At 44.1% G+C, this 26,816-nt stretch overlaps 1 protein-coding gene and 1 long non-coding RNA gene across 2 annotated transcripts; both read left to right on the forward strand.

Moving 5' to 3' along the window:
• Nucleotides 1-495: 495 nt before the first annotated feature.
• LOC148164040 (uncharacterized) lies at nt 496-4,334 on the forward strand. The gene is made up of 3 exons (XR_015768428.1): nt 496-770; nt 3,242-3,558; nt 3,918-4,334. It is a non-coding gene; the product is annotated as an uncharacterized LOC148164040 (long non-coding RNA).
• Nucleotides 4,335-16,838: 12,504 nt separating this feature from the next.
• On the forward strand, nt 16,839-26,531 carry TAGAP (T cell activation RhoGTPase activating protein). Its single transcript, XM_028103289.2, has 10 exons — nt 16,839-16,985; nt 17,575-17,658; nt 17,747-17,800; nt 18,117-18,183; nt 19,914-20,080; nt 20,730-20,891; nt 21,356-21,465; nt 22,925-23,120; nt 23,701-23,815; nt 24,430-26,531. Exons 2-10 carry the CDS (start codon nt 17,632-17,634, stop codon nt 25,701-25,703), a joined length of 2,172 nt encoding a protein of 723 aa, XP_027959090.2. The 5' UTR covers nt 16,839-16,985; nt 17,575-17,631; the 3' UTR covers nt 25,704-26,531.
• The last annotated feature ends 285 nt before the right edge of the window (nt 26,532-26,816 follow it).

The raw sequence follows: 26,816 nt of genomic DNA on the forward strand, positions 1-26,816 counted from the left end.
GGGCCTGGCTTTGGGGACACATCAGTTCAACCTCTGCCTCATCTTCACACAGCCTCCCCCTGTGTCTCCGTGTGTCTTCCGTCTCTTATAAGGAACCCCTTCACTGGATTGAGCGTCTACGCTCATCCAGATGAGCTCATCTCAAAACCCTTTCCTTCACTACATTTGCGAAGACCCCATTTCCAGACAGGGATGCTTTCACAGGTGCTGGGAGTTAGAACTTAGACACAACTTTCTGGGGGACACAATTCAACCCATGACCAGCAGTTTGCCTCAGGTTGGGAGAAACAAGGGAGGATTTGGGGGTGGGGAGTAGGTAGCATCTGAGCTGGCCTTGCAGGAAGACAGAGGATTGGACCTTTGGAGAGGTGGGAAAGGGACATCCCAGCAGAGCGGTAAGAGGAGCGAAGGTCCAGAGGCGCAAGAGCGCCATTCACACGCAGAGGACACCAGCCATGTCACGGGAGGGCTGAACAAAGAGTGTGCATCTGACTGTCCCTTCCTTGTGATTCCTTAAGTCGTCTCCGTCATGAGCACCGTCCCTGTCATGACCCAGCACTGAGTTCAGCCACGTGGCAGAGACGTGGACCAAGGAATGCCCCTCTCCTCCATTCCTTCAGAGCAATTCCAGCTTGCCCACGTCCTGAGTTGTCTTGCTCCAATTCCCTTACAAATGTGCTCAGTCGAAAGTATCCCAAGAACCCAGTGTGACCCAGGGACTAAGCACCTCCCTGCACCTCAACTTCACTAGGTGCTTGAAGAATGAAAAGGTATTATTTTATTTTATTTTATTTTATTTTATTTTATTTTATTTTATTTTATTTGAGAGAGAGCAAGAGCAAGGAGGAGAGGCAGAGGGAGAGGGAGAAGCAGACTCCCCAACTGAGGAGGAAGCCCGACACGGGGCTGGATCCCAGGACTCTAGAATCATGACCTGAGCCGAAGGCAGACGCTTAACCGACTGAGCCACCCAGGCGCCCCGAAAAGGTATTATTTTTATCAAGAAAATACACCCTGGTCTCTGAAGGAGGACACTACAACAATTACCTGAGATTTTAAGGAAAAGGTGGGGGGCAATAATCCCCACCTCTCGGGTTTGCGGTAAGGCGCTTACTTGATAGAGTCTGTACAATGCTTCACAGAGAGCTCAGCCTATAGGATGAGGCTGGCCCTGAAAGAAAAGCAAAACCCAGAAGAGTTTGGGAGACCGTCTTGGGCTCTCATTTGCCACTGGGTCTCTTCACTAGAAAGGTTTCTGGAGCACTGGCCCACTGGTGCAGTGATGGGAAGGCACAGCGGGACCCCATTACTTGCATGTCAGCCAGAGGGATTTCTGCTTTCTCCTAGAGCCAGTGGGAAGCTGCTGCCTTAGAAATCAGTGAGGTCAACTTGCATCGGATTAATGTGAAGCAAAAGATGGACAAGCACTTGATGCACTGGGGCAGGGTCAGAAACTCATAGCGTACGCCCCTTTCTCTCCTCCTTCTGAGTGCTCAGAGCCACGCGGAGAGCAGTAGTATCTAAGCAACTGGAGACACACATTTCTTTTGCCCCCGAAAGAGAGGGTTGATAGTCTTTAGAAAGTTGTGTTTGTGAGATGAGCCATCACTCCAAGCTGTTAAAGTTAATTCTTTTCAACTAGTCACATAGCTGCCAGTCATTTTGTTACCCACTTGTGCTCTTACTGTTAAAAATTTGTTAACTTCTTTTTTAAAACCCACATTGAGTCAGACTGAGTGAACTCTGCCGTGGGCATTTCCATCATTCGACACTGAGCTTCTTAGCAATAGCCAGAGGTGGGACTTTTTGGCAAATGCTGTTTATCCATCTTTGAAATGAGACATTGATTGCAAGCAGATTTAAAAGGAAATTCCCGTAAAAGCATTTTTTCAATGATAGTCTTTGCTTTTTTTTTTTTTCACTCGCCCATAACTTTCTGGAAAATTCTACTTTTGGCTGAATTTTCTCATCATTGTTTTCAGTATAAATTTGTTTTGTTTTTTATTAATGGAAAGTTCAGGGCTGGGAAAAATCCCTTTGGTAGCTTTTGAGATACGAGAATATGAAAAAAAAAAAGATACTTTTTCCAATTAAAAGAAATCTTTGGCCTTATTTTTCTTTTTAACAAAAACTTTGCATTTGAGGACTGGAGTAGACTCTAAGCAGTGGTTCTCAGTATCGGCCCCATGTTAGAACTCCTCGAAAGGCTTTAAAAAATACTGATGCCCTGGGAGCCTGGGTGGCTCAGTCGTTAAGCGTCTGCCTTTGGCTCAGGTTATGATCCCAGGGTCCTGGGATCAAGCCCGGCATCGGACTCCCTGCTTGGTGGGAAGCCTGCTTCTCCCTTTCCCACTCCCCCTGCTTGTGTTCCTGCTCTCCCTCTCTCTCTCTCTCTCTCTCTCTCTCTCTGTCAAATAAATAAATAAAATCTTAAAAAAAAAAAAAATACTGATGCCCGGGGCGCCTAGCTGGCTCAGTTGGTGGAGCGTGCAGCTCTTGATCTCGGGGTTGTGGGATCAAGCCACACGTTGGGTGTAGAGATTACTTAAGAATAAAATATTTTTAAATAAAATCCTTAAAAAAAATACTGATGCCTGAGTCCAAAGACTCCAGAAAAATTAGTCTGGGTCCAGCCAGACTGGACTGTAGGCTGGTTCATATTTCCTTTCTGAAACCATGTCTTGTCTCCCGCCATGGCCAGCAGGAGGAGGGCAGCACCTCCCACCGGGATGGCTCCAGCCCTTCTGGGCTCTGGGACATTAGAAGCTCCCCGGGCAGTACTGAGCACTACTGTCTTAGGACACTACCACCCCGATCTCCAAACTCGAAAAAGGATGCAGAGGTCTGGAGATTTCAGAAGGGAAAATCAATTCTTACAGGGGAGAGTTGAGAGAAAAATAGTTATTACTGTGTAAACCATATGTCTCTAAGAAAGACGTGAAGGAACTTTAAGTGGAAAACCTTCATACCCCCCACACAAGTGGTCAAGGATCCCCAGCATCAGATCATCTCCTGTTGCTCTGGCAGAAACTGGTTCCTCACTAACACTTAAGAGCAAGGAATCCCCCCCCACCCCACCCATCCAGCTTCGGACAAGGTATCTCTTTTTATGTTTGTGGATATCAAAGAACAAAAGTGAGACTTTAGGGGATCGGCTGTTTTCCTGGCTCTGTGGCCACCTTCTGCCATCGTCGGGTCTTCGCCTGGACTCTTATAAAAGTTTTCCAAATGGTTCCTCTAGGGCGGAAGCTGGGATAGACTTTTTTCCTCTGGTCATGCTGAGAAGGTGATCGCCAAGATGCACCACAGAGAAAACCAGACTCAGTACCACATCGGAAATGTCTTCTCCCTCCGGTGTAGTCCCCAGAGGAACATGACTCTGCTTCCTCGTCCCTCCTGACTCTGGACTGACCCCTGGATAGGCCCAACTAGTGAAGTTGCTGCCGTTTGATAACACCCCGTTGCCATTAGCCGCAAAGTCCAACCACACCTGCTTCATGCTCACAGATGGGAATTCACGGATTCAAAAAGCCTTGACTGGCTGCCCCCTACCAGCAGGTCAGTGTGGAGAGAATATTGATTTTAATAACGCACAGCCCCTGCCCCCATAGAGAGACAGAGAAGCAAACCACTGCACAAGACACCCCCAGGGCCTGGTTATCAGACTTGTTTGAGCGTCGGGGTGCCTGAAAGTCATAAGAAAGGGTCTTGATCACCATGAAACATTAATGCATTGACTGTAAAGTAGCTGTGTGATTTTGTACCAAATCAAATAACATCACAGAGTAGATTTCAACAGAGACAAATGTCGGTGACACGTTCATAATAAATATGGAGGGTGGGGGCTTAAAACTAAGCAAGTTCTATGTCTCAGATTTGTCTGTGAATCAAGAAAATACCCCCACTCTTCTGTTTAGCCACAGAGTACTGGAGAGCAGTTGAGCAACCCCAGGAGGCTCCCTGGGAAGACATGAGGAGACCCTCAGTCCTTTGACGGTCACATCCACCCCACACGGTACCTTCGCTGCTGCAAGAGAGACCCAGGGCTCCGGTGTGATGTATGTCCCACAGATGGCTCCTCTTCTGGGGGAAAGTAGTTTCTCTGTTGAGAAAAAGCAGTACAGAAAATATGTACATATTTTACTCATTTAATGAGCTCTGAGTAAAGTTGATCATCTGTATGTGCCAGGCTCACTGCTGAAATATTGTGCGAGCTCTCAGAGTCTGCCTCCTTTAACATTTTCAACCTGATCATGCCTAAAACAGAACAAACAAACAAAGTGTGCAGGAAGGCAAACTAACTACAAAACTAAAACCCACAGAGAGAAGATGTCCTGTCTGGGACTCCTGTGGGACACGGCCAGCATCTACCCAATATCTTCCTGTTGAGCTCTGTCTGTGGGACTCAGTGTCTGCAGGATTTGATGTTTTCCTTGGGCCATTTTGTTGACAATTCCAATTTTGAGATTGCAATGTAACACTGTCTCACTGTTCCTGGGTAGGCTGTTCATATTTCCTTTCTGAAACCATGTCTTGTCTCCGGCCATGGCCAGCAGGAGGGCAGCACCTCCCAACGGGATGGCTCCAGCCCTTCTTGGGGAAGGCTGTGGGAAGTCTCGCCTCTCTCTGGCTGGCTTCATGGAAGTTGAGTGAAGGTCTGTTAGACTCATTTGGAAAGAGGTTCCTCAGACTTGAGTATGGAATGGATTCTATAACACAGTCTGTTGTGTTTGAAATTAATACACGTTGTCGGGCTTGGGCAAACGCCCTTGACCCTGCTTTCAGACTTCCTAGTTATCTGCAGAATTCCCCTTCAGTTGAGAAACGTCTTGTGTATGTGTGTCTATCTGACCACCGTGCTTTTTATTTGAAGTGCCTCCAATTAGAGAAAATGGGAACTAAGTGACTTTCATTTAAGGAAGTCCCATCTGCCTATCATCTTAAGGAGAGTTTAAAAATGAGAAGAAAAGAGCCGCCAGAAAAAAAAAAGTAATTTCCTCCTTGACAATTATTTCTGAATAGGAACTTGAGCAATCTTACTCAAGAAGGTGGGGGTTTTGTCCCAGTGCACGTGCTCAGGAGTGCCTAAACTGATGCCCACCTCATAGTGTGTGGACTGGCACAGGGCAGCCCACCTCCTTGCATAGAGTGCTTTGCTGCCCACCACAAGCCCACCAGGCTTCCTACAGCTTTCCTGGAGTTTACCTCCAGGGATTCAGTCTTGAGTATCTGCTGCTTCAAAACACCTGCTGTCCCCTTCCCTTTGTCTTTATCTGTAGGTTTTAACATAAGGCAGAGAGCTGATGCTAACCCCTTGACAAAGAAACAAATGCAGGCATACTCTCTGTCAATGAAAGAGAGAGAGAGATGTACTATATATCCCTATACGCTATATATCTATACTTGTGGGCCAAATTATGTCCCCCACCAAATTCGTCTGATGAAACCCTAACTCACAGTGCCATAGAATGTAACCGTATTTTGGGACACCTGGGTGGCCCTGTCGGTTAAGCATCTGCCTTCGGCTCAGGTCATGATCCCAGGGTCCTGGGATCGAGCCCCGCATCGGGCTCCCTGCTCAGTGGGGAGTCTGCTTCTCCCTCTGCCCCTTACCCTGCTAGTGCTCTCCCTTTCTGTCACTTTCAAATAAATAAATAAAACCTTTTAAAAAAAAGAATGTAACCATATTTTGAGAGGCCTTTTACAAGGTGATTAAGTTAAAATGCAACCATTAGGATGGACTCTAATTCAAAATGACTGATGTCCTTATAAGAAGAGATTAGGTCACACAAAGAGACATCAGGGATGCTAACAACAGAGGAAAGGCCATGTGAGGACACGGGGAGAAGGCAGCTGTCTGCAAGCCAAGGGGAGAGCCCTCAGGACAAACCAACCCTGCAGACACCTTGATCATGGACTTTCAGCCTCCAGAGCTGTGAAAAATACATTTGTGTTGTTTAAATCCCCCAGTCTGTGGGATTTTGCTGTGGTAGCCCCAGCAACATAAAGTGTGTGTGTGTGTGTGTGTGTGTGTGTGCGCGCGCGCGCGTGTGCACATGCACACAATGTGAGGAGGTGATAAAAATTTGAGTGGTTAGTTGCAAGGCAAAAACCTTCTCATTGAGTTAATTGTAAATTGCTGAGTCACATGATTATGTTGCCCAGGAGAAGCCCCTTGCCAAGGATGGTGAGTGAAAAGTCCCATCTTTCCTGATCCATTCGTCAATCCATGGAGCCCTGACAGAAAAGTTAGCTCCCCTCCTTAGCACTAAAGAACCAGAGACAGTTTCCAGAAGAGCTAGATTTGAATTCCAACTGTTAGGACTGAGATATGCACATTGTCAGCAGCTAATAACTTAGAAAACTGAAATGATGGGATAGGAACATGATACACACTTCCTGAGTTTGATAACAGCATCCTTTTTTGAACCTCCTCAACATCCAATAAAGAAAGTACCTTGCCCATTGCAGGGACAATATTTACATATTGTATATACTATATATATATATATATATATACTGAGTGAATACAAATAATATCAGGACTAAATTTACAAAAGTATCCCAGCTCCACACCTCCCATCCTCAAAGAAAGTCATGCTTTTCTGGAATTTGTAAATGTCCTACTCAAAGTTGTAGATACTCTACCCTTCAACTTTGCATCCTGGAAATTCCCTTATATATAATTTGTATCCCTAGGTACTGGGTTTTTTTGTGTTGTTTTTTTTTTTTTTTTTGACATCTACCGCTGATCGATGTTTATTTTACATCTCTACAGTCTATTTTATTTTTTTTAAAGATTTCATTTATTTATTCGACAGCGAGAGAGGGAACACAAGCAGGGGGAGTGGGAGAGGGAGAAGCAGGCTTCCCGCTGAGCAGGGAGCCCGATGCGGGGCTCGATCCCAGGACCCTGGGATCATGACCTGAGCCGAAGGCAGATGCTTAACGACTGAGCCACCCAGGCGCCACCTCTACAGTCTATTTTAAATCATATTAGCATGAACACACTGAAAAATGCATCAGGGGCTCATGGTGAGAAATACCATATCATCATGGAGCTGCTTTAAAATAAAGACTCCCACTGAGAAAGAGATTAAATCAGTGCTTTTTAAAATCAGTACTTGCAGGGCAATGCACAGCCGTCCTCGTGGCACAAGTGCAAAGTCATGAGAAGGACACACGAAGTCACTATTTGTTTCAGGCCTCTATTCCTGAGTAACCACCACCCCAAAACTCTGTCTCTCAAAACCACAGCAATTTCCAGTGTCCACTGATCCTGTGGATGGCTGGGCCGCACCCCTCTGCTGGTTTCACAGGGCTCACTCAGATGACAACGTTCTGCTGGAGAGTCACTGAGCTCTGGGGGTTGGTGTCGGCTGTGGCCGGGGGAGCCTGGCCTCTCCTCCTCAAGGAGGATACACTAGTTTCCCATGCAGGCTTCTCAGGGCCACATTCAGGAGGGCAAGGTGGAAGCTTCCAGTCCATGGGAGGCCCAGGCTCCAGAACTTACGTGACATCTCTTTTGCTACAATCTACTGGTCAAAGCAAGTCATGAAACCAGCCCAGTTTCACGGAGTGGGGAAGTAGACTCCATCTCTTCATGGGAGCAGCTGCAGAGAATTTATAGCCACATTGAATCAACCACAAGAACGCAGCAGATTCAAAGTCACCCCACTACCTCCCTTGGTGAGCAAAGGGGTAAGTCAGGGAAACGGTTGTGCTGTGCTGGTGCTCTTCTGTGGAGGGAAACTGAGGCCCAGTCTTCCTTCCTGGCCAAGGATGAACCTGCTGTGTCCGAGATGGCCTGGTGCCCACCTGCAGCCCACAGCTGCAGGAAAGAATCCAGTTAGAGAATCAACAGATGGGTTCACCCAGAAAGCTGTTGCTGACATCACTGCTTCTCACATTTGGCTGCATGTTGGAATTCTCTGGAGAGTTTTTAAAAATACTGATGTCTGTCTGGGTCCCATCTCTCGAAATTACAATTTCACTGGTATAGAGTGTGGCCTGGGGATTGGGGATTTTTAAAAGTTCCCTAGGGGATTCGAATGTGCAGCCAAGTGTGCCAAGGACCGGTGTCTAAACTTGAAGCTGCCCTGTCTCAGTTGGCAAGAAAGATTCAGCCATACTTATTGATGCTTATTGATTCTATTTACCTGGTCATTTGTGATGTGTAAGTAGAAGGATAATGTTACACGCACATGCACGCACGCGCGCGTGCAAGGCATGTTCTGGTAGATGGTGATACAGGAAGCTTGCTTTCAAGTGTTTAGGGATTTGCAGAAGGGTATATTTTGTGGAGAACTGAGCTCTCTTATTGAGGAATAAGATACCCTGTGGGCAAACAGCCGACTCTAAGTTTCAGAACAAACTAGAGTGTCTTGTGGTCCATTTGGTTTCCTTAACCCAGGGCCACTGGAAGTGAGTCACCAACAGGGGAATACCACATTTATTTGAAAAAAAATAAAGTTAGCAAAGCTTCTATATAGTTAGATCCTGGACTCTGAGTCAAGCGATAGATGCCTTAGCTGTCTTTGGCTACCTAGTAAAGGTGCTTGGAATGATCCTGAACGTGAAAGTTTGCACCATTCCTTTGGAATGGTCCCCAACTTTTTATCTGATAAAAAACAGCATTGAGGGGTACCTGGCTGGCTCAGCCCCCGGAGCGTGTGACTCTTGTCTCGGTATTGTGAGTCTGAGCCCCATGTTGGGCGTAGAGATTACTTAAAAAAAAATCTTAAAAAAACAAACAAACAAACCAGCATTGAGCATAGCAATCGGAGTAGATATGTGTCGAAATATCTGATAAAAGCAGAAGTATAACTTCTACTGGGGAACCCGCCATTTTGCTCATTCTTAAAAATGAACATTCGTGCCCTTCCTACCGGGAGGGCCCCAGGGCCTGCCTCGCTGTCAGCGTGAATTTCTCCATTGGAAGGGCCTGCAGGCTAATTTCAGGGCTAAGACATAGGAGTGAAAGCCAGCAAAGTACTAGAATTGTGGAATAACCCAGTGATTATAAAAATGCCATGCAGTCAGGCACTCCAGTGCCCCGGGCAAGCAGCGGGCCAATGTGCTCACTGTTTATTCCGTCCTGAGGCTGCCGCAGCATCACCAGGACCTCAGTAGGAATACACCCTTCAGGCCTCTCCCAGACCTGCTGAATGTGACGCTCTCAGGGTTAGGCCCACAGTCTGTGTTTCCCTGAGTCCCCAGGGGATGCTAAAGGGTGTTCAAGGTTGAGCGCCACCGTACTGCGCATCTGAAAAAGGATCATCCTTGATTTCCTGAAGATCTCACGAAGGCTACACCTCAGAGAAAGGGCATCAGGGGGCTCAGTTTTGCAGTCCACGTGGATAATATTGAGGAAAGATGCAAGAATGTTTGAAAATAGAACACTGCAGGGGCCTGGTCCTTTCTCTCCAGCCCCCGAAGAAGAGGGCTGAGCCGTTGTGATTATCAACTGGGTACACAGATGACAAGACATCTTTCCATGGCCAAGCGTAAATGTGGCTTCGCTCCATTCATTTTCACTCCTCTGCCTTTCTCTAAGGGAAGCTGTATCAGGATTACCAGAATCATCAGGCTTAACCTTGCCCCCTCCGTGCAAAGTCTTCTCACCTGGACCACACGATGTTTTATACAACACCCCGGGACCAGGCCTAGACTGGAAGTCAGAACCAGTCTGCACAATTGCATTCCAGCCAGGTTGCGGTTTCGATGGAGACCCCTTCCCCCATCTCCCCAGGTGGGAGCTGCATGGATGCTGGCCACACCCCCACCTGTCTCCAGCCACCCCGCCCTGAACCCCAGCCCCCCCGAGCCAGAGCTGCCTTCGGAGGCCATTATTGGGACATTTTCTCAGGAGACGCCAAGTAAGGTACAGTATCTGAGAAAGGGACCACACACATTCAAAATGACAAATAGTCTTCTGTTTTTAAAATTTAAACAGGGAGGTAAAAGCTCTGGGTAATTTTTTTTTCATATGACAAATGGAAAAAGAGCTAAATTAAAAAAAAGAAAGTAAACTAAATATCTCTTTAAAAAACATTTTGAGAGGATAAGGCTAACTAAACATTTCCCATCATTTCTACTTTTCTTGTCCAGATTTTTGACAAAGGCTGCGCATGAATTTTGTGGGCTGCTAACAAAGAAACCTCATTTTTCATAAGTTTCTCTTTTTCTCTTCAACAGCCAATCGGTTGGGTTATATCTTAGTTTAGTGATGTTCAGGGCTGCTGACATACCCTTTGTGACATTGTGTTTTCTTTGTGTAATTTTTCGAGCCAAAATATCATCAGAAGGGAAGGACTCATTAGTTCTTCAAGTGATATATGCAAGCAAGTTGGAGCATTGCCCGTGACACAGTGGTATTTTGTATCATCAGCAATTCACAGATTACAATCTCCTAATCTCAGAATATTTTATTTCTAATTCTTCATCTTGATCTCAATAAGTGAGGAAGGCAGTTTAAAAAGAACATTTTGTTCTAGCCTTTCTTATTTTTTGAGCCAGCTTTCTGAAAACACAGAGTGTTCTTCGAACATGATTTTATGCTGAGGCTATATCTGTCTTCCAATGCAGAGATGAATTAGTTATCATAAAGATCTCAGAGGCAAATTTAAAACATATGCATCCACCACAGAAATGCAGGCATTTGCAGGTACAGCAAATAATTCTGCGAGACACAAAGACACTCTGTAATATCTCAGGAACACTGTGGCCCCAGCAATCCTCAAGAGACATCCAGATAACCCTCATGCAACAGCATGAGTTAAAATTTGACTGGAGGACAGCTCTTTTCCAGGAAAAAAAATAACCTTTAAGGACAGGGACTGGATTTACTCTAGGCCGGACCCAGTCCCCACCTGCCCTCTGTCCGAGGCACCCGGGGCAGAGGGATCTAGAGAATCCAGGATGGGCCCATCCGGGGAGTTCCTCCTCCGAGAAGGGGAAGCTTTGGTCCATGGAGGGACTGAGGGACAGTCAGTCGTGATGCCCTCCAAGCTCATTGACAGAAGTCGCCATCCCGGAGGCCCAGGGGCCTAAGTCCAAAGTACTGGCATCACGTAAGCCTGCTGGTCCCCAGGGCAAAGCCTGCAGGGACACGTCCTCCTCACATTAATCACAGCTCACGTGCACGGTCACTGTTCTATCCCGACAAAGAGAAGGTCTTTCTCCGGGAGGCAAGGAGTCAGAGAGGCTAAGTAACACTGCGATACCAGTAAACACACAGTGAGATCAAGTGCTTCATTTAACAACACAATTTTCACGTGGCAAAGAATCAAAGTATAGGAAGGAATAAATACCAGCTCCGTGCAGAGTACTATGAAGGCGCTCATAAGGACAAGAGCAAAAAATCGGCCCCTGCTTTCTGGAGGCACCCAGTGAGCTGCTGTTGGAGAACTGGGAAAGGGAGCCTAATTCCTTCTGGAAGAGTCTGTGCGGTGCTCTCAGAGAAGAGGGGACTTGAAGAGGGCTCAGCGGGAGGAAAAGGTGGCTACTCTGAAAGACAAATGTGTGGTGGTGAACAGTATTCCAGGCGGGCAACGGCTTCTCACAGGCCTGGAGAGGCAAGAGTGCACTTTTAGGGAATGACCAAAACAGGACAAGTCGGGGAGAGAGGAGGAGCCATGATCAGCGAAAAGGCTGGATAGCTTTTTAATTTTTTTTTTTTTTTTTGGTAACTTGGAGAACTTTCTGGAAGCTCGATGTATTAATCAATCATCAGGCAGCCAGACAGTGGCTGATGTAGAAGTCCTCTAGGAAACTGTGACCTCTTTGGGGAAACCGTCCTCTTTGCAGGAAATAGTTGTTATTGCTGTAATTAAGGAATGTGGGGCTCCGGGCCACTGGGCAGTCAAGGGGTTAGAGGGCAAAGCGAGCTGGGAATGAAGACACTGGTTCTGGAGTTGGTGTCCGACAGGTAAGGTGGGTAACACCGCACACACAGCGGTCAGGACTGAAGTAGTGACTGAGCTCACTCAGCACAGAAATCACAGTCCCTGACACAGGGTTTATGTCTAGATAGTCGCCACAGTAAAAACAAAGCCAGTTCTTGGATAAAAATTGGTTGTGATCAGGAGCTAATAAAAGTCCTGGGGTAAGAAGCAGCCGTCTTGTCGATTTCTGCTTGCTAGCAAAAGCCACTTAAGTCCCTTTCCCTGTTCTGAAAACTCTTGTCACACAGGATAAGAGCTTGCTTTTCAAAGGAAATTGTACGGGGCAAGACTATGGAGAGAATGAAGCTAATCCTTCCAACTTTTTGTCTGTATATATATATATGCCTGCCTCCACATTTCACACTGTATTTACAAATGTTTCTCCTATGGCTGGGAAAACTGCCATCAAACTTACTCTGAGATTTTTGGACTCAGCGCATCAGGAACTGCCCCTTCCACTCTATCTCCACCGAGGGAACCTTATGCTGGACAGGCCAGCACTAATGATAGGAGAACATCTCCTCCATCCGCCACCTGGACCAACTGCTCATGGTGACTTTCCATCAGTCACAAACACATCTGTTAATTAGATGGTGACTGTCAACATCTCCCAGAGGCACCAAGAACACCTCGCTTTGGGGTCCCCTATCAACGATCTAGCCTATAAGAAAAAGATATTCCTGCTTTAGAAAACACTGGGGGCCCTGACACACATTTCTATTGCCTTGTTTATGGCTAACTTCCAACCCAGATAGCTCAGTACCCCCCTTCTTTGCTGAAGTGGGGCATGGTAGGTTGATGGAAGAATTACAGACAAGTGGAAAATTCTAATCTGTCGATGTAACACTGTCTGCATGTCACTGAACCTTCAGTGCTATATATTTTTTAAGACGATGTAAATTGAATTCTCTTTATGATTATTAAAGAAACTAACAGAAGGAGGGGTGCCTGGGTGGCTCAGTTGGTTAAGCGTCTGCCTTCGGCTCAGGTCATGATCCCAGGATCCTGGGATTGAGCCCCGCATTGGGCTCCCTGCTCAGTATGGAGTCTGCTTCTGCCTCTCCCTCTGCTCCTCTCCCCGATCATTCTCGCTCTCTCTCTCTAATAAACAAAAAAATATATATTTAAGAAAGAGAGAGAGAGAAAGAAAGAAAGAAAGAAAGAAAGAAAGAAAGAAAGAAAGAAAGAAAGAAAGAAAGAAAGAAAGAAAGAAAGAAAGAAAGAAAGAAAGAAAGAAAGAAAAAGAAAATTAACAGAAGGCGAGTTGAAGTTTCAGGACAAGGCCCAAATCTGACTCTTTGTGCTAGGTAAAAAGAGTTCCCTGGAAGGATTCACCAGGACTCATCTGGCATAAATGGATAGAATAGGTCTAGACATCTTATTTCCATTTATAAATGAATCCCTTCAAGGATTATCCTTGAGAGAAACTGGAAAGAGCAGGTTCAAACCCAGCAGCACGACCTTGGGAGAGCTAACTGACCCGTGGAGCCCCAGATGTTTCATCTGTAAGCCTTGGAGAATGACAGACTCAGAGCATTGTTTTAGTCATTATGTGAGATAAGGTACTTGAAAATACTGCACAGTATACAGCACATAATAGGTGTTAAATAAGTAGGTCTCACACCCCAGAATGCAGAGCTAAGGATGGATGCCCCAAACCAAGGCGATGTTTAAAAGAACATTTCCTACTGGGACAATAAAGGCTCGGGGGTCATTTCATTTCAAAAAGAGAGGCTTGTATGCTTGGGGCGGTGGGTGGGGGTGGCAGGGGCTGAGCAGAGGAAGCTGAAAACTCTCTCTCAGAATGGGATGGGATTTAAGACAGGAGAGTTTTGGAAGGTGGGCTCCCCTCTGACATATGCAGAAGCCTTCTGCCAGAATAGAGAAGAGCTTATTCCCTTAGCATGGGAGAACCTCGAGAACAACCATAAAGAGACAATCTGGTGGGGTGCTGCAGAGATAAAAACATCAAAAGAGGGAGAGGACATTAAATGAGTTGCTCACTTAAACCCTATTCAGCCCTGAAATTCAATGTCAACAAATGTCCACATCTAGTCCCATAGTTCAGTCCCAGAATAAGAAGAGAAAGAAAAAGGGGAGGAGGAGAGAGGAAGAAGAAAATCAAACTAGGTTACAGGAAATTTTATACCTAATGTAATTTATAGCATTTGCATTTTAATCACTTCTTCTTATAAATGTCCAAAGTCACCACAATAGCATTAACAGACATATAAACCGTTATTCCTCTTTCAAGAGTTGTTACTGAAATATACATGTTGATTTAGGTCTAATTCTTAGTATGTTTCATAATAAGTTTATAAACATGATTCTCTACATAATAAAAAAAAATAATACCCCAGCAAAAATTAAATCTCACTTAAAAATTCACAAAGTTCTAGGAGGGGTGCCTGGCTGGCTCAGTTGGTGGAGCATGCGACTCTTGATCTTGGGGTCATGAGTTTGAGCCCCATGTTGGGTAAAGATTAGTTTAAAAAATGTTTTCCAGGGCCCATTGGTGGTGGTTAAAAGTTGAATAAAGATTTTTTTTTTTAATTCAAAAAGCTTTGGGATTACATATCCAAAGGGAAATAGCACTTTTCTTCTGTCCAACTAACTTCCTCATTTTTCTCCATTGTCATATTTTGGTGGCTGAGTTTACAGTGAGGGGCATTTGTGTCATTAGAGGGACTCAAGCAGACTCCCCACGGAGTGCAGAGCCCAAGTGGGGTTTATTCCCATGACCCTCAGATTGTGACCTGAACCAAAATCAAGAGTCGGATGCTTAACCAACTGAGCCACCCCCAGTCGCCCCTTAAAAATTTTTCTTTTACATTTTATACATCAGGAATCTGGGTTCATCTTCCCTTGAATATAGAATTGCATGGCAAAACAAAAACAAAAACAGTTTTTAAACCACTATAGAATGTGTATTGTGGGGTATAGTGCATAATCGAAAGAAGAAAAAAATATGGCCTTCATTTGAAATATTTAGATTGAGGACTGATGCATTAGTTAGAGCAATGCCAACATGAAATTTCATAGAAAACCCCAAAAACTGTGCCAAATGAAAAAAAGTTCGTGAAATACGTATTAGTGTAAAGAAGGACTATTTTATACGTAAATGTATTTGTTCAGAAATTATTTCCTAAGTACCTACTACCTGCTTGTCTCTAGGCTAGGAACAGCATATATGACCTTTTTGGTAATAAAAAAAAAAAGTCAGTGAGTCATTTTGAAGGTTCGTAAAGGCAGGAGAGAGGATGAAAGGCAGTAACGTGCACAGACTCTGCGGGGACACAGCTATAAACTCGCCTGTGTGGCAGTTTTCAGAGAGGGAGCCTCCAGCTGGAGACCTGAATGCCACCCGCCGAAACACTGAGTTAGGGGGCAAATTTTAACTGCTCTGTGCTCCAGGTCCCCGAAGAACACCTAATCATGACTTCCTTTCGGTATAAAGATAAGAGAGCTATCAATCCGAGAAAGTCTTGGAATTAAAGCCTTCTGATGATGAATTAAGACAAGATAGTTTTAATCTTTTGTCGAAGAATAACACATATGCAGAAATGTGAACTTGAGATGATCAGCGCCCAGATCAAGAGATGGAGCATCATGAAGCCCTCTCTGGCCCCTGGTGGTCACTACCCACCCCGAGGATACTGGTATAGTGGCACAGATTGGCTCCTAACAGCATGGATCACTTTGCTTTGCATGCAAGGTATACTTTTTGGGGTCTGGCTTCTTTAGCTCAACGTTGTGTGGTGAGACCCTGCACAGTATACAGCACATAATAGGTGTTAAATAAGTAGGTCTCACACCCCAGAGTTGGATGTAGTTATAGACCACACGTTCTCAGTGCTATGCAACACTCCACTGTGTGAAGATGTCACAATGGATGCCACATTCTGCCCCTCAGGGACTCGAGTCATTTTATATATATAGCCTTTTAGCCACAGAAAAGACCAGAGATTTTCTCTTATCCAGAAGAAAAGATCCACAGATGAAATTCACCATCTCCTTTCTATTTGAAATTGGTCTGATCAAAAGAATTTTGGTGGGTACCCGGGAGGCTCAGTGGGTTAAGTGTCTGCCTTCAGCTCAGGTCGTGATCCCAAAGTCCCAGGATTGAGCCCCACGTCGGGCTCCCTGCTCAGCGGGGAGTGTGCGTCTCCCTCTCCCTCTGCCACTCTGCACCTCCTCCCCCTGCTTGTGCTCTCTCTCTCTCTCTCAAATAAACAAATAAAATATTTTTTAAAAGGAATTTTTGGTTTTCTTTCCATGTCAGGACTAGAGATGGTCAAACTACAAATTAAGTATTAACAATTTTAACTAGGAGTTAGAGAAAGGAGAAGGGGGTTATTATCTTGGCAGGTGACTTTAGTGGACTCTTCCTAATTCCAAAGGAAACTGATGGTGACCATTTATCAAATGAGGCAGTGTGTCTAGGACTTCTTAGAGGCAGAGCATCCTGCACCCAGAGAGTTGCCAGGCAATGTATGGTGGTGACTGATGAACGGAGTGGATGGTGGGTGGGAGGGGAGACAGCACCCAAACAGGATACAAAATAAGGGCACCTGAAATCACCACTTTACAAAAGAAAATTATATTTATCACAGAATAACACAATTTCTTATTCATACATCCCACCTGTGACATTAATCAGAGCCGTCACCTATGGGCCATATGTCATCTTTTCCACCCTTACTAGTTTATAGATTTTTTTTTTTTTTTTTTTACTTTGAAGTGTTAGAAGAAGAAAAAGAACCAGAGCTGCCCTAAAAGGAATGAGGAAGTGAGAGCTCCCCACAGTATCTGGCTAGCTATGTCTGGGTGACAACCCATGATGTTCTTTCCGGTCCCAGTAATATTCTGAATTTCCACCTGCCCGCCCCTTCTTGTTTATAATGCAGAACACGTGAAGTTAGAGCAGTTCAGTCTTCCTCTCTCTATCGGTGGATTAGTAGGAGCAGAGTGTTATGCTGTCTCTCCCATTTTGCACCGTTCCCCGGAGATAAGAGAACCCTGGCTGGAGGCCCTCCGAGGGTGAGTACCATAAATTAACACAACTGGAAAATTAGCTAGCTGGCAAATCACTGGTCTTTGAGTGCACCTCCAACAGAAAACAGCTGTACCCCAAAACATGCAGCAAATAATGTTAAAGACGCTGAGCACTGAAAGCTTTCCTTCAGTGTGAAGCCTGCACTCTTTCGGTATAGGAATTCTGTCAACGTTAACTTTGTTTTATGTTTACTGCAAGTAGCATCCTGGGAATAAGGTTTTTCCTCTGGGGGTTAGAGGAGCTAATCCATGCAGAGCACATAATACAGTACCTGACAACGTGAGCTCCTCCCCCCAAAAAACGTTAGTTATCATATGATTGTTAGATTATCTCTTGATGGGAATGGAATAAATGAATAACAAAGTTTGTCGTGGTAAAGATATTGGGTTTAAAAAATTTAGAAATAAGTGTGTTCAGGTGCGTCCTTAGTAGCCGAAGACACCTGGAAACATATCACAGACGTCAAATGAAAACTTTTCTATCTAATAGTTTCAGATTTTGTGTTTTGGCACCGAAATTGGCCAACTTATCATGTGTCTCCCTCCTCACTCTCTCCCATATGATTTCTCACAGGCAGGGCTAAGGCCACACGGAGCTAAATTCATCCCTGGACAGTCAGCCCAAAATCTAATGAAGTTGATAAGCAACTGCAATGCTGTACGTACCCCTCTTATATTTCTTAATTCATATTTTCCAGAGGTAATAGTCAAACGATCTTTACCTAATTTAATTTTTTCTCTTTCAGTCAAAAACACTAAGTGCCAATAATATGGAGACATTGATCGAATGTCAGTCAGAGGTAAGAGGGCAATTTTTAAAACTTTTCATCTGCACTGTGAGAACATGGAAAACTTTCTGTTTTTATGGAGTATTGTTTGGATTGTATAATTATCAGAGTAGAAAATTAACATCCTAAAGGTAGTTAATTAAATACATTAATTGGGACCTTATATGATGACAATCAAGACTTTATTACTGATTCTAGAAGCTAGAAAAAGATCATTGGACTTTACTGGCTAATTTTTAATGTGAATAAAATGTTGTCCATGTATTTTGTGGGGAAAGACTGGGTATATCTCTTCAGTCATTTTTAACGAAAATAAATATATTTTTAGGACAATATCAAGGAACATCCTCTGTTGGCATCATGTGAGAGTGAAGATAATATTTGCCAGCTAATTGGTGAGTTTTGAAAACATACTGGTCTTTTATGTAAGTACTAACAACAAATGTTCTTGGTTTGCAAAACCACAGTACTTTACCCTACTAGGAATTTCTTTTTTTAAGTGTTCTTCTAAAGACCGCAGAACATTAACACTTAAATGGCCAGCAGACTCCCGCTCACTAGAGCATCAGAGCACTCTGACAGGAAAGATCCTTCCTTCAGCCAAGCCCCCAGCTTTCCGAGGAGTTTTTAGTGGGGTCAGATCTCCTAGCCACTTCTGTTTTGACAATTAAAGTAGGCATACATATAAAAAGCAGACAGTTCCTTTTCCCTTTTCTTCCTTCTCTAATGAAGAATGAATGTAAGAACCCATGAAGCAATTGGTGCTGATCTCCAATTCCCAGGAACCCACCATTCACTCTTGAACCGTTTTCGTAATGTGTTTTGTATTACATAACCGCGACCCAGTTCTGAACTGTAAGGGACCAGCCCCTTCTCCAGCCATCCTCTCCCACTCGCCAGTGTGGAAACCTACTGCAGTGCATTAGAAAATAGAACTTTTATATGTAGGGGAAAAGAAGAGAAGGAAAACGGGAGAATAGAAAGGAAGGAACGCGTGAGATGCGATATCCATTGCACACACGTCTTCAGGATTTTGCAAAGATAGAACATCTCACTAATGTTTTCGTGATAATTCCCAATTTCCTGGTCTAGGTTCAAGCCTAACTGAGGCAATTTGTGCCAGCCCTTGTCCTCAAGCAACCCCCACCCAGGGCGGGGGGGGGGGGGAGAGGGGGGGAGGGAGGGGGGAGGGGGGCCGCTGGAGGAATCCTTAAGAGAACTGCAGCCTGTTGTAGCTCCCTCTAGTGGCTAGTTGGTGCTAGTGTGGCTGCAGGGGTGTACTGGCCCGCGCCGCTAAGGGCATTCAAAATGGTCTGGAGCAAGATTCCAATCTTTTTTATGGCTCAGTAATATTCCGCCGTATTTATAGACCACGTCTTCTTTATTCAGTCATCTATCAGTGGACACTTTGGTTGCTTCCATTTCTTGGCTATTGTAAATAATGCTGCAATAAACATAGTGATGCACATAATCTTGTTGAATCAATGTTTTCTTTTTCTTTGGGTAAAACCTAGTTTAATGACTGGATCATATGGTATTTCTGTTTTAATTTTTTGAGGAAACTCCATATTGTCTCCCATCGTGACTGAAACTAATGTAACATTCTGTGTCAACTAAACTTCAGTTTAAAAAAAGATCTTGAGCAAGTCACTTCCTCTCCTTTTAAGTTTTGTTTCCTCTGCCAGTCAAAGGAGAAAATTAAAATAATCTATTTCGCATCAGAAAAACCCACCATAGTTATTAAGGTCAATATATGAAGATGGTTGTTTGTGATCTGCTCGGCTAGTTTTGCTGATTTTCTGTAGCAAACAGCCAGCGAAGAGTAAAAACAGGAAAGGTGGAGACTTTGAGGAACCTGGGTGTTGATATTTAGGGGCCGGTTGCTCTGGTGACCATGTGTTTGCTTTTCGGGTTCATTTTTCTAGATTAAAATTCATGCCCTTTGCTTTCTCAGTTTTTCAAAATTATTCCCCACCCCCACCCCCGTGGCATACCATAGATGACATTATGTGGCTGACAATATCCATGGTCTTATATGGATCTTTATTAATTATTTTAATAATTATTTAATAATTTAACAATTATGAATCTAATTTTTCTCTTTGCCTTGTTTTCCTGGCTGTAGAAATTAAGAAAAGAAAGAAGGTGCTGTCCTGGCCCTTTCTCATGAGAAGGCTTTCTGCTGTGTCAGATTTTTCTGGGGCTTCAGAACCTGAATTAAAAACATCACTATTTGATCAGCCCTTGTCAATCATCTGTGGTGAGGATGACATGCTCCCCAGACCCATTCAGGTAGGTGCACGTACTCGCAAATCTACTTCAGGTTTTTGTCCGATGTGAAACATCCTTGGGAGCTCTAAATATCATTCTCATGCTAAACTTGTTGGGGCCAATCTTTAGGTTTTTCCACTTTTGGAAATAGTGTTTCCACATATGAGTGCAGTCAGGAGACTACCTAACTGCTTACATTCTAGAAATCCATCCCTCCATCCTCCTGATTTTGTGGAGTTAAGAATGCTAAAAGATGTGTAGCTTCTGAGAAGTCAATGGATAGAGATGGGGTATAAAGTATATGATCAGAAATCCAGCGTTTATTTAGAATGACTTGAAAGGAGAGAGACCAGAAATAATTTTAGAACGTACAAAATTAGAGCATTCGCAACTTACCTCCTCTTAGAAAAATAGCAGAGTGGAGGGAGGAGGTCAGTAGCAACGGGGCTGTGAAAACCCGGCAGGCATGGTCTCTTGTAAAGACCATGTTGGTATCACAGAGACCTATCTTTTATGGAGAGGATTATCTATGACGGGTGAGGTTTGCTACCGTTCACATGCACTGTTTTAATACCGAAACATCGATTCTTCATGTAGTTGTAGCCTCATATGGTTTCACGTATTCAAAGTAAGGGTAACCTTTTCCTATCCCTACATCTCTTTCCTACAGGATATTCTCACTATTCTGTGCCTTAAAGGACCTTCCACGGAAGGGATCTTCAGGAAAGCAGCCAATGAGAAAGCCCGCAAAGAGCTCAAGGAGGAGCTCAACTCGGGAGGCGTGGTAGATCTGAAAAGTCTCCCTGTGCACCTTCTGGCTGTGGTCTTTAAGGTGAGGTCCCGGCATTGCCACCAATAATCTGCCAGTGGGCTCGGACACTTTGTCTCCGGGAATAAGAAACAGGCCCTTCTCCCTAAAAATCAAAGTAAACTGATCTTGGAGTTTAAGTTTTTTAGTGAAGCCTTTTACTTTCTTATATAAACATCTCTGTGTCTGCAATCTCAGATTCCAACAGACAATGATACAGTACATTCTCCTCAAATTCTTATGAGAAAAGGCCAAGTCCATGCTCCTGAAGCTGGGAGCCCCTCAGAGGACGGCCTTACTCTGTCCATTGTCAGGATATTGCTACGAGAGATTTCCCTAAGAGTGTTCAAATGCAGGAAGGAAGGCGGCGCGCAGCCTGTGGTAGGATGATCAGAGGGTCCCTGGGCTGGACCAGACAAGGGGAAGATGAAGACGCCAGCGCATGATGTAACCTAACCGGGCCCAACCATCCCCCTTTCACCCTTCAGGACTTCCTCAGAAGCATCCCACAGAAGCTACTTTCATGTGACCTGTTTGAGGAATGGATGGACGCTCTAGAGAGGCAGAATGAGGAGGACAGAACTGAGGCCCTGAAACAGTAAGTGGCCAGAGTCGTTGCCAGAGTCCAGGCCCACACAGTCTCCATCTTCTGATTCTTCACACAGTTCTCTGAGTGTTTCAGGAACATTGACGTGTTTAGGGAATCAGAGTGGAATTATATGTCTACTCCCAGAATAAAAATCACGAGGTACCCTGGACATTCCTTTTAAAGTAGTTTTAGCCAAAGGAGAGGAAGCGCTTTTTCAAAGAGTAGAAAGTGAACTTCAATATTCACAAACCCCAAGAGATGGAAGAGTCTAAAACATAAGTAGTTCAAGAAGGTATGAGACAAAACCATAGATGGAAGCCTCAAAACAGGCTAGGTGGCCAAGTGTAGGAATGTGGGGTTATCCTTAACCTAATAGATTAGTGTCAGGCGAGGCAAAAATTCCCCCGTAAAACATCCCTTAAAGCACAGGAGAACAATCCGGAAGGGATTGCTTTGATCGTAAAATTCCACAGCATATTTCATATTCTTCTTCTTCTTTTGCTTAAAGATTTCATATTCTTCTAATTAACCGAAATGAAAACTCTATAAAAACAAATTCCAAAGACAACAAAAACGATTACCTTTGTAAATGAAACTGTAACCTGTTAGCAACTAGACGATCTCAAACCCCTAATTTCAAAATCTCAGCACTTTTGCCAAATGCTATGAAAGTCTGTCTCTTTGTTATGACTGTCCCATGCGGCTAAATATTTCTAGTGAAATAGTTATTGAATTGAAGGCATTAGAGTATCCGTCCCAAATTGAAAAGCCTAAGATTACCACAAGTTTCTCCTTAAAGGCACTAAGCTCTTGCATAATAGTAACTTCTTATGAGAAGTGAAAACAGTCCCTATCTTAGAGTTACCATTGCATATTTTGAAAAAGTGAGGCTTTACACATCTCATTTATTATCATTCGTACCAATGTTCCCGTTGAAGTGCTGACCTGACCATATTTACAAACATGCCCTTAGAAACTGATTTCTTCTCCATAAAGATGTCTCGGAATGGCATAAAAATGGGTCATCTTTGGGTGATGATCACAGATCAAGAAAGGCAACTGATCGTGCTCCCAAAATACCAGTCTTGCAGTGTTAGAAAGACATTCTGCCTGGCCACACGATTGTTCTACAAAGCAGTTTTCAAAATGTATTCGACTATGGAGTTTGTTGTAGAAGTTAAGGATTCCCAATGTAAGATCTATACAAATAGTAAAGGGCTGTGTTATTGGTGTCCTAATTATAAAGAACCAGTGTCTTAGGTCTTGAAGATCTCGTGGTTAACCAGTTTCATTCCACATCAGTTGCCACTGGAAGTGTCTGAATGAACGTTTCACAATCTTACTGATGAAAATGCACCTTCCTCATTTTGAAGGAAGTCTGGGTTAGGCAGAAATTTTCAACTTGCTACACTAAAACTGAGATAGAACATTAATCCTCTAAAACCAGCTTTCCTGAACTTCATTCCAGGGTTGCAGATAAGCTCCCCCGGCCCAACCTCCTGCTGCTCAAGCACCTGATCTCCGTGCTCTACCTGATCAGCAAGAACTCTGAGATCAGTAAGATGGACGCCAGCAATCTAGCTATCTGCATCGGACCCAACATGCTGACCCGAGAGAATGACCGATACCTGTCTTTCGAAGCCCAGAAAGACTTGAACAACAAGGTTTGTTCCCGTGTCTGTCTGAGAAACTCCCAATGTATGATCTCACCATTTGTTCGAAAAAGCCAAGTGATAAAATGCCTCCGAGTCTCTCTGGCTGACTCAAGCTCACAGTGAAATATGAGATGCAAAAGGCTTTTGTCATAGTTCTGCTCTCTTAGATTTATTCATTTAATGAAACGGAACAATCCTGTCTCGTAGGATTTCAAAGGTGTCCTTTGTTACGACTAAGTCTCACTGCCTCCTAGGATAGAAAAGCCCCTTTGTTTGGTTGGGTTTTTTTCATCTGTGCATTGCACTCTGTCAGTCCAACTATCAGTTTGGGAAACTCCTTACTTAAGTGAAAATTTTAGTTAGAGGGTTTTTTTATAATTCTCAAAAAATGCATGTCTCAAAAATAACTTCAATATATATGATTTTTACCAATTTTCTGTATGTTCTTTTCAAAAACATAAAGATCTCATATGCTCATTTTGGCGCCTCCCTAACAGTGGACCCTCATTATATCCCCATTCCTTCCCCTCTTCCCTTAAGAGAATGAAAGATGTCTTTAGGCTGACAAGTTGCTTCTTTTTCCTCACAGGTTAAAACATTGGTGGAATTCCTCATCGATAACTGCTTGGAAATATTTGGGGAGAACATTCCGGCACATTCCAGTACTGCTTCTGATGACTCCCTGGAACACACTGACAGTTCAGGTACCAAATGTGTTCTTGACTGATTATGATTGTGGGGGGATGTCCTTTCCAGTCTGCCAGTCCATGCCAGTAACGTAAAGTATCTCTGGCATTTGAAGCACAAGTTACCTGCACAAGTCACCAAATCAAATTCATAGGATGCCATTAACATGGAAACTTGCTCTCAAATTTTCCTGCAGCCTCCTCATTCCGCTGACACGCCTTCAGCTTCTTTCTGAATCATAAAGAATTGCTAATTTTACTGAGTTACCTTTAGCTAGAGGGTTGTTTCCACATAACGGGATACGGGTCCATTAAAATGGAATGGATCCCATCAAAGAGCCATCCAAAGGATTAATTTTTAAATTTAAGATCAACAAATGTTCAACGAAATGTTTTGTCTCTTTTCTCATTCTCATTGTCTCACTCGTATTTCCTTTTCCTACTTCTCTTCTGCACCTCAAGCTAAGAAAGAAACAAAATTTTAATGTGACAGATTTCTCTCGTATCAAGCCCCAGGGTAGCTTCACCAGCTTACCTAGCGCCATACGTGCTACAAGTAGGGTGAATGGTACTAAAGTTTATTTCTCAGAAAAACTGACCCAGAAACTCAACTGTCCCTTAACTTCTTCCAGACATGTCAACACTGCAGAATGACTCAGCCTATGACAGCAATGATCCTGACGTGGAATCCAGTGGTGCCATCAGATGCCCAAACAGGCAGCCCCAGGTGCCCTTGGAGACGGCTGCCGGCTGGGAGCCCAGAGGCCTGCAGCTCACTTGGGAGTTGAGGCCAGAGCCCATTGTCAGCACTGTAGCCAGGCTGAAAAACTCCCTCAGGGAACCAGACAGGAGCTACTCAGAGCCCTGCATGTCATCCTCACAGGAGAGCCTCGAGAGCCAGAAAACTCACCAAAAACTAACACGAAGTGAGGATGACTTCACCATGGCCCAGGCAGGGGCTTGTTTGGAAGGTGAGGAAGCTGAAGACCCATTTCCAGAGGAGGTGTTTCCTGCAGTTGAAGGCAAAACTCAGAGGCCACAGGACCTGAAGGTGAAGAACTCGACTCAGGGTTTGGGGTTACTGTGGGGACTGGCGCCCAAAGCCTCCTCCAGTGGCTCTCTGGATGCTTCCTCTGACAGCTCCCCTGTGGTTTCTCCTTCCAGTCCCAAAAGAAATTTCTTCACCAGACATCAGTCTTTCACAAAGGCAGAGAAAAGTAAGCCCAACAGAGAGATTAAAAAACATTCCATGTCATTCTCTTTTGCCTCTCACAAAAGAGTGTTGACCAAAACCCCCAGCTGTGTGTCTGTGAAATCCAAAGGCTTTACAAGAGACCAAGTAAAGAAAGTCTTTAAAAAAGAAAGCCAGCTTGCTGGGCGAATCATCCAAGAGAACTTGTCTGAAATCCAGGGCCAAACAGCTCTAGACTTTAGCTCCAGATCCTATGCCCTCTCAGTCGAGGATGTGTTCCAGCAAGTGGATCAGAGGACCCCTGGGAGTCCACCATCTTATGAAGAGGCCATTCGGTGCCAGGCATTGGACCTCTCGGCCTACGGGAGCCAAACAGTTGGCAGCATGAGGGCTAGAATGCTCAGCTGGGACACTCAACTACCACCTCTCCTACCTTTTCACCACGGAGGGAATTCAAGAGATATATGCAGTCAAGAGCCACTTGACAGGCACAGACTATCTCCCAGGACTGAGAGTTGGAAACAGAGCAGGACTGTCCATGCTTCTGTTGAAACGACAGGACAAGTGACTATCACAGGGAGACCAGAGCTGCACCGGCTAAGAACGACATCTGAGTCAAATCAGAAGACTAAGCTGGACCACTTCGTGCGGCGATGTAGTCAGCCGGTCTTTGAGGCTGACCAACTCCAATATGCTAAAGAATCCTACATTTAGGAAGGCAGACCAGACACCATGACGTGGCTTGTGGTATCTCTGTAAATGCATGACTGTATGAAGAACTGCTTTAGACTCTGTTTTCAAAAAAGTCGAGAATAAGCTCCTTTAGAGAAGCTGTGTAGAGCCCTCCTCAGTGGGGCTAGCTATGCAAGGGCACTCAGGCAGTGTCTGTGTGTGCCTGAATTTGTGCAACATGTAGCAAGTGTATGAGATGTACTGAAGATAAGGTGTTAAGGGCAAAGATGTCTAGATGGGTATGTGTATATTTGTTTGTGAACTTGTGGTCAATGGCACTGCTGTTCTCTGCCTCCTGGGGCACTTTTCTATTGGTTAGTGTTCAAAAATAATTTTTCTTCTATTTTTTTGTTGCCTCCAATATCATGCCATTTTTCATATTTTCCACAAACTCCATTTAGGGGAAAACATTTAAATCTATTAGAAGTTTACTCCAGTAAGCAGCTTTGTGATACCTACTCACAAGGAAAAGGAGCAGACTGCAAGGAATAGACTTCAGTGTTTGGAGTTATCAAAGGCATTACAAACTCCAGGAAATGAAAAAGCCATCGTTAAAATTTATGAAAAACACTTAAATGTGTCCTTTAAATCATCTCATTTTCAATTTGGATAGATGAGTAAAAATGCAATACATCAATATTATCTGATTTATAGCACTTTGAGTTTCTTTGTGACTCAGTTTTGTCTTCTCCAACAGTGTGCAGGAAATTACTTTATACGCATTGGGGATCATATATAGAATTTCAATGTAATCTCACTACAGTAAATTGCCTTCCTTGTTTCAAAGTAAAAATGTTTATTCTTTACTGATATGTTGCCTTCTCTCTCTTGATTCTATAGAAACCCAAGAAAAGCACTCACACATTGGTTCATTCAACAACATTTATTAAATATATATTCATTACCCTAGATTAATAGGCAGGCTGGGATCTTGTCTTTAGAAAAAAAGACAAATCCAGTTCTCCAGTGGTTTGCAAATTCATAAAAAGTACCTACTTGAAGCCATTTTTTCAATAGTAACTCAGAGGCCAGAAAATTCAGAATGCAGGGGGTGCCTGGGTGGCTCAGGCAGTTAAGCATCTGCCTTCAGCTCAG

This window comes from Eumetopias jubatus, unplaced genomic scaffold, assembly GCF_037043125.1.
Source record: "Eumetopias jubatus isolate StellerSeaLion01/CBP00866 unplaced genomic scaffold, mEumJub1_p1.0 scaffold_6, whole genome shotgun sequence".
In the NCBI taxonomy this organism is placed as follows: Eukaryota; Metazoa; Chordata; class Mammalia; order Carnivora; family Otariidae; genus Eumetopias; species Eumetopias jubatus.

Excerpts from the sequence above, each read along its gene's own strand:
- TAGAP (XM_028103289.2), top strand. The coding sequence starts at position 17,632 with ATGAAGTTGATAAGCAACTGCAATGCT. Across the intron at positions 20,081-20,729 it reads TGCTCCCCAGACCCATTCAG|GATATTCTCACTATTCTGTG; the intron begins GTAGGTGCACGT and ends TCTTTCCTACAG. Across the intron at positions 23,121-23,700 it reads AGAAAGACTTGAACAACAAG|GTTAAAACATTGGTGGAATT; the intron begins GTTTGTTCCCGT and ends TTTTCCTCACAG.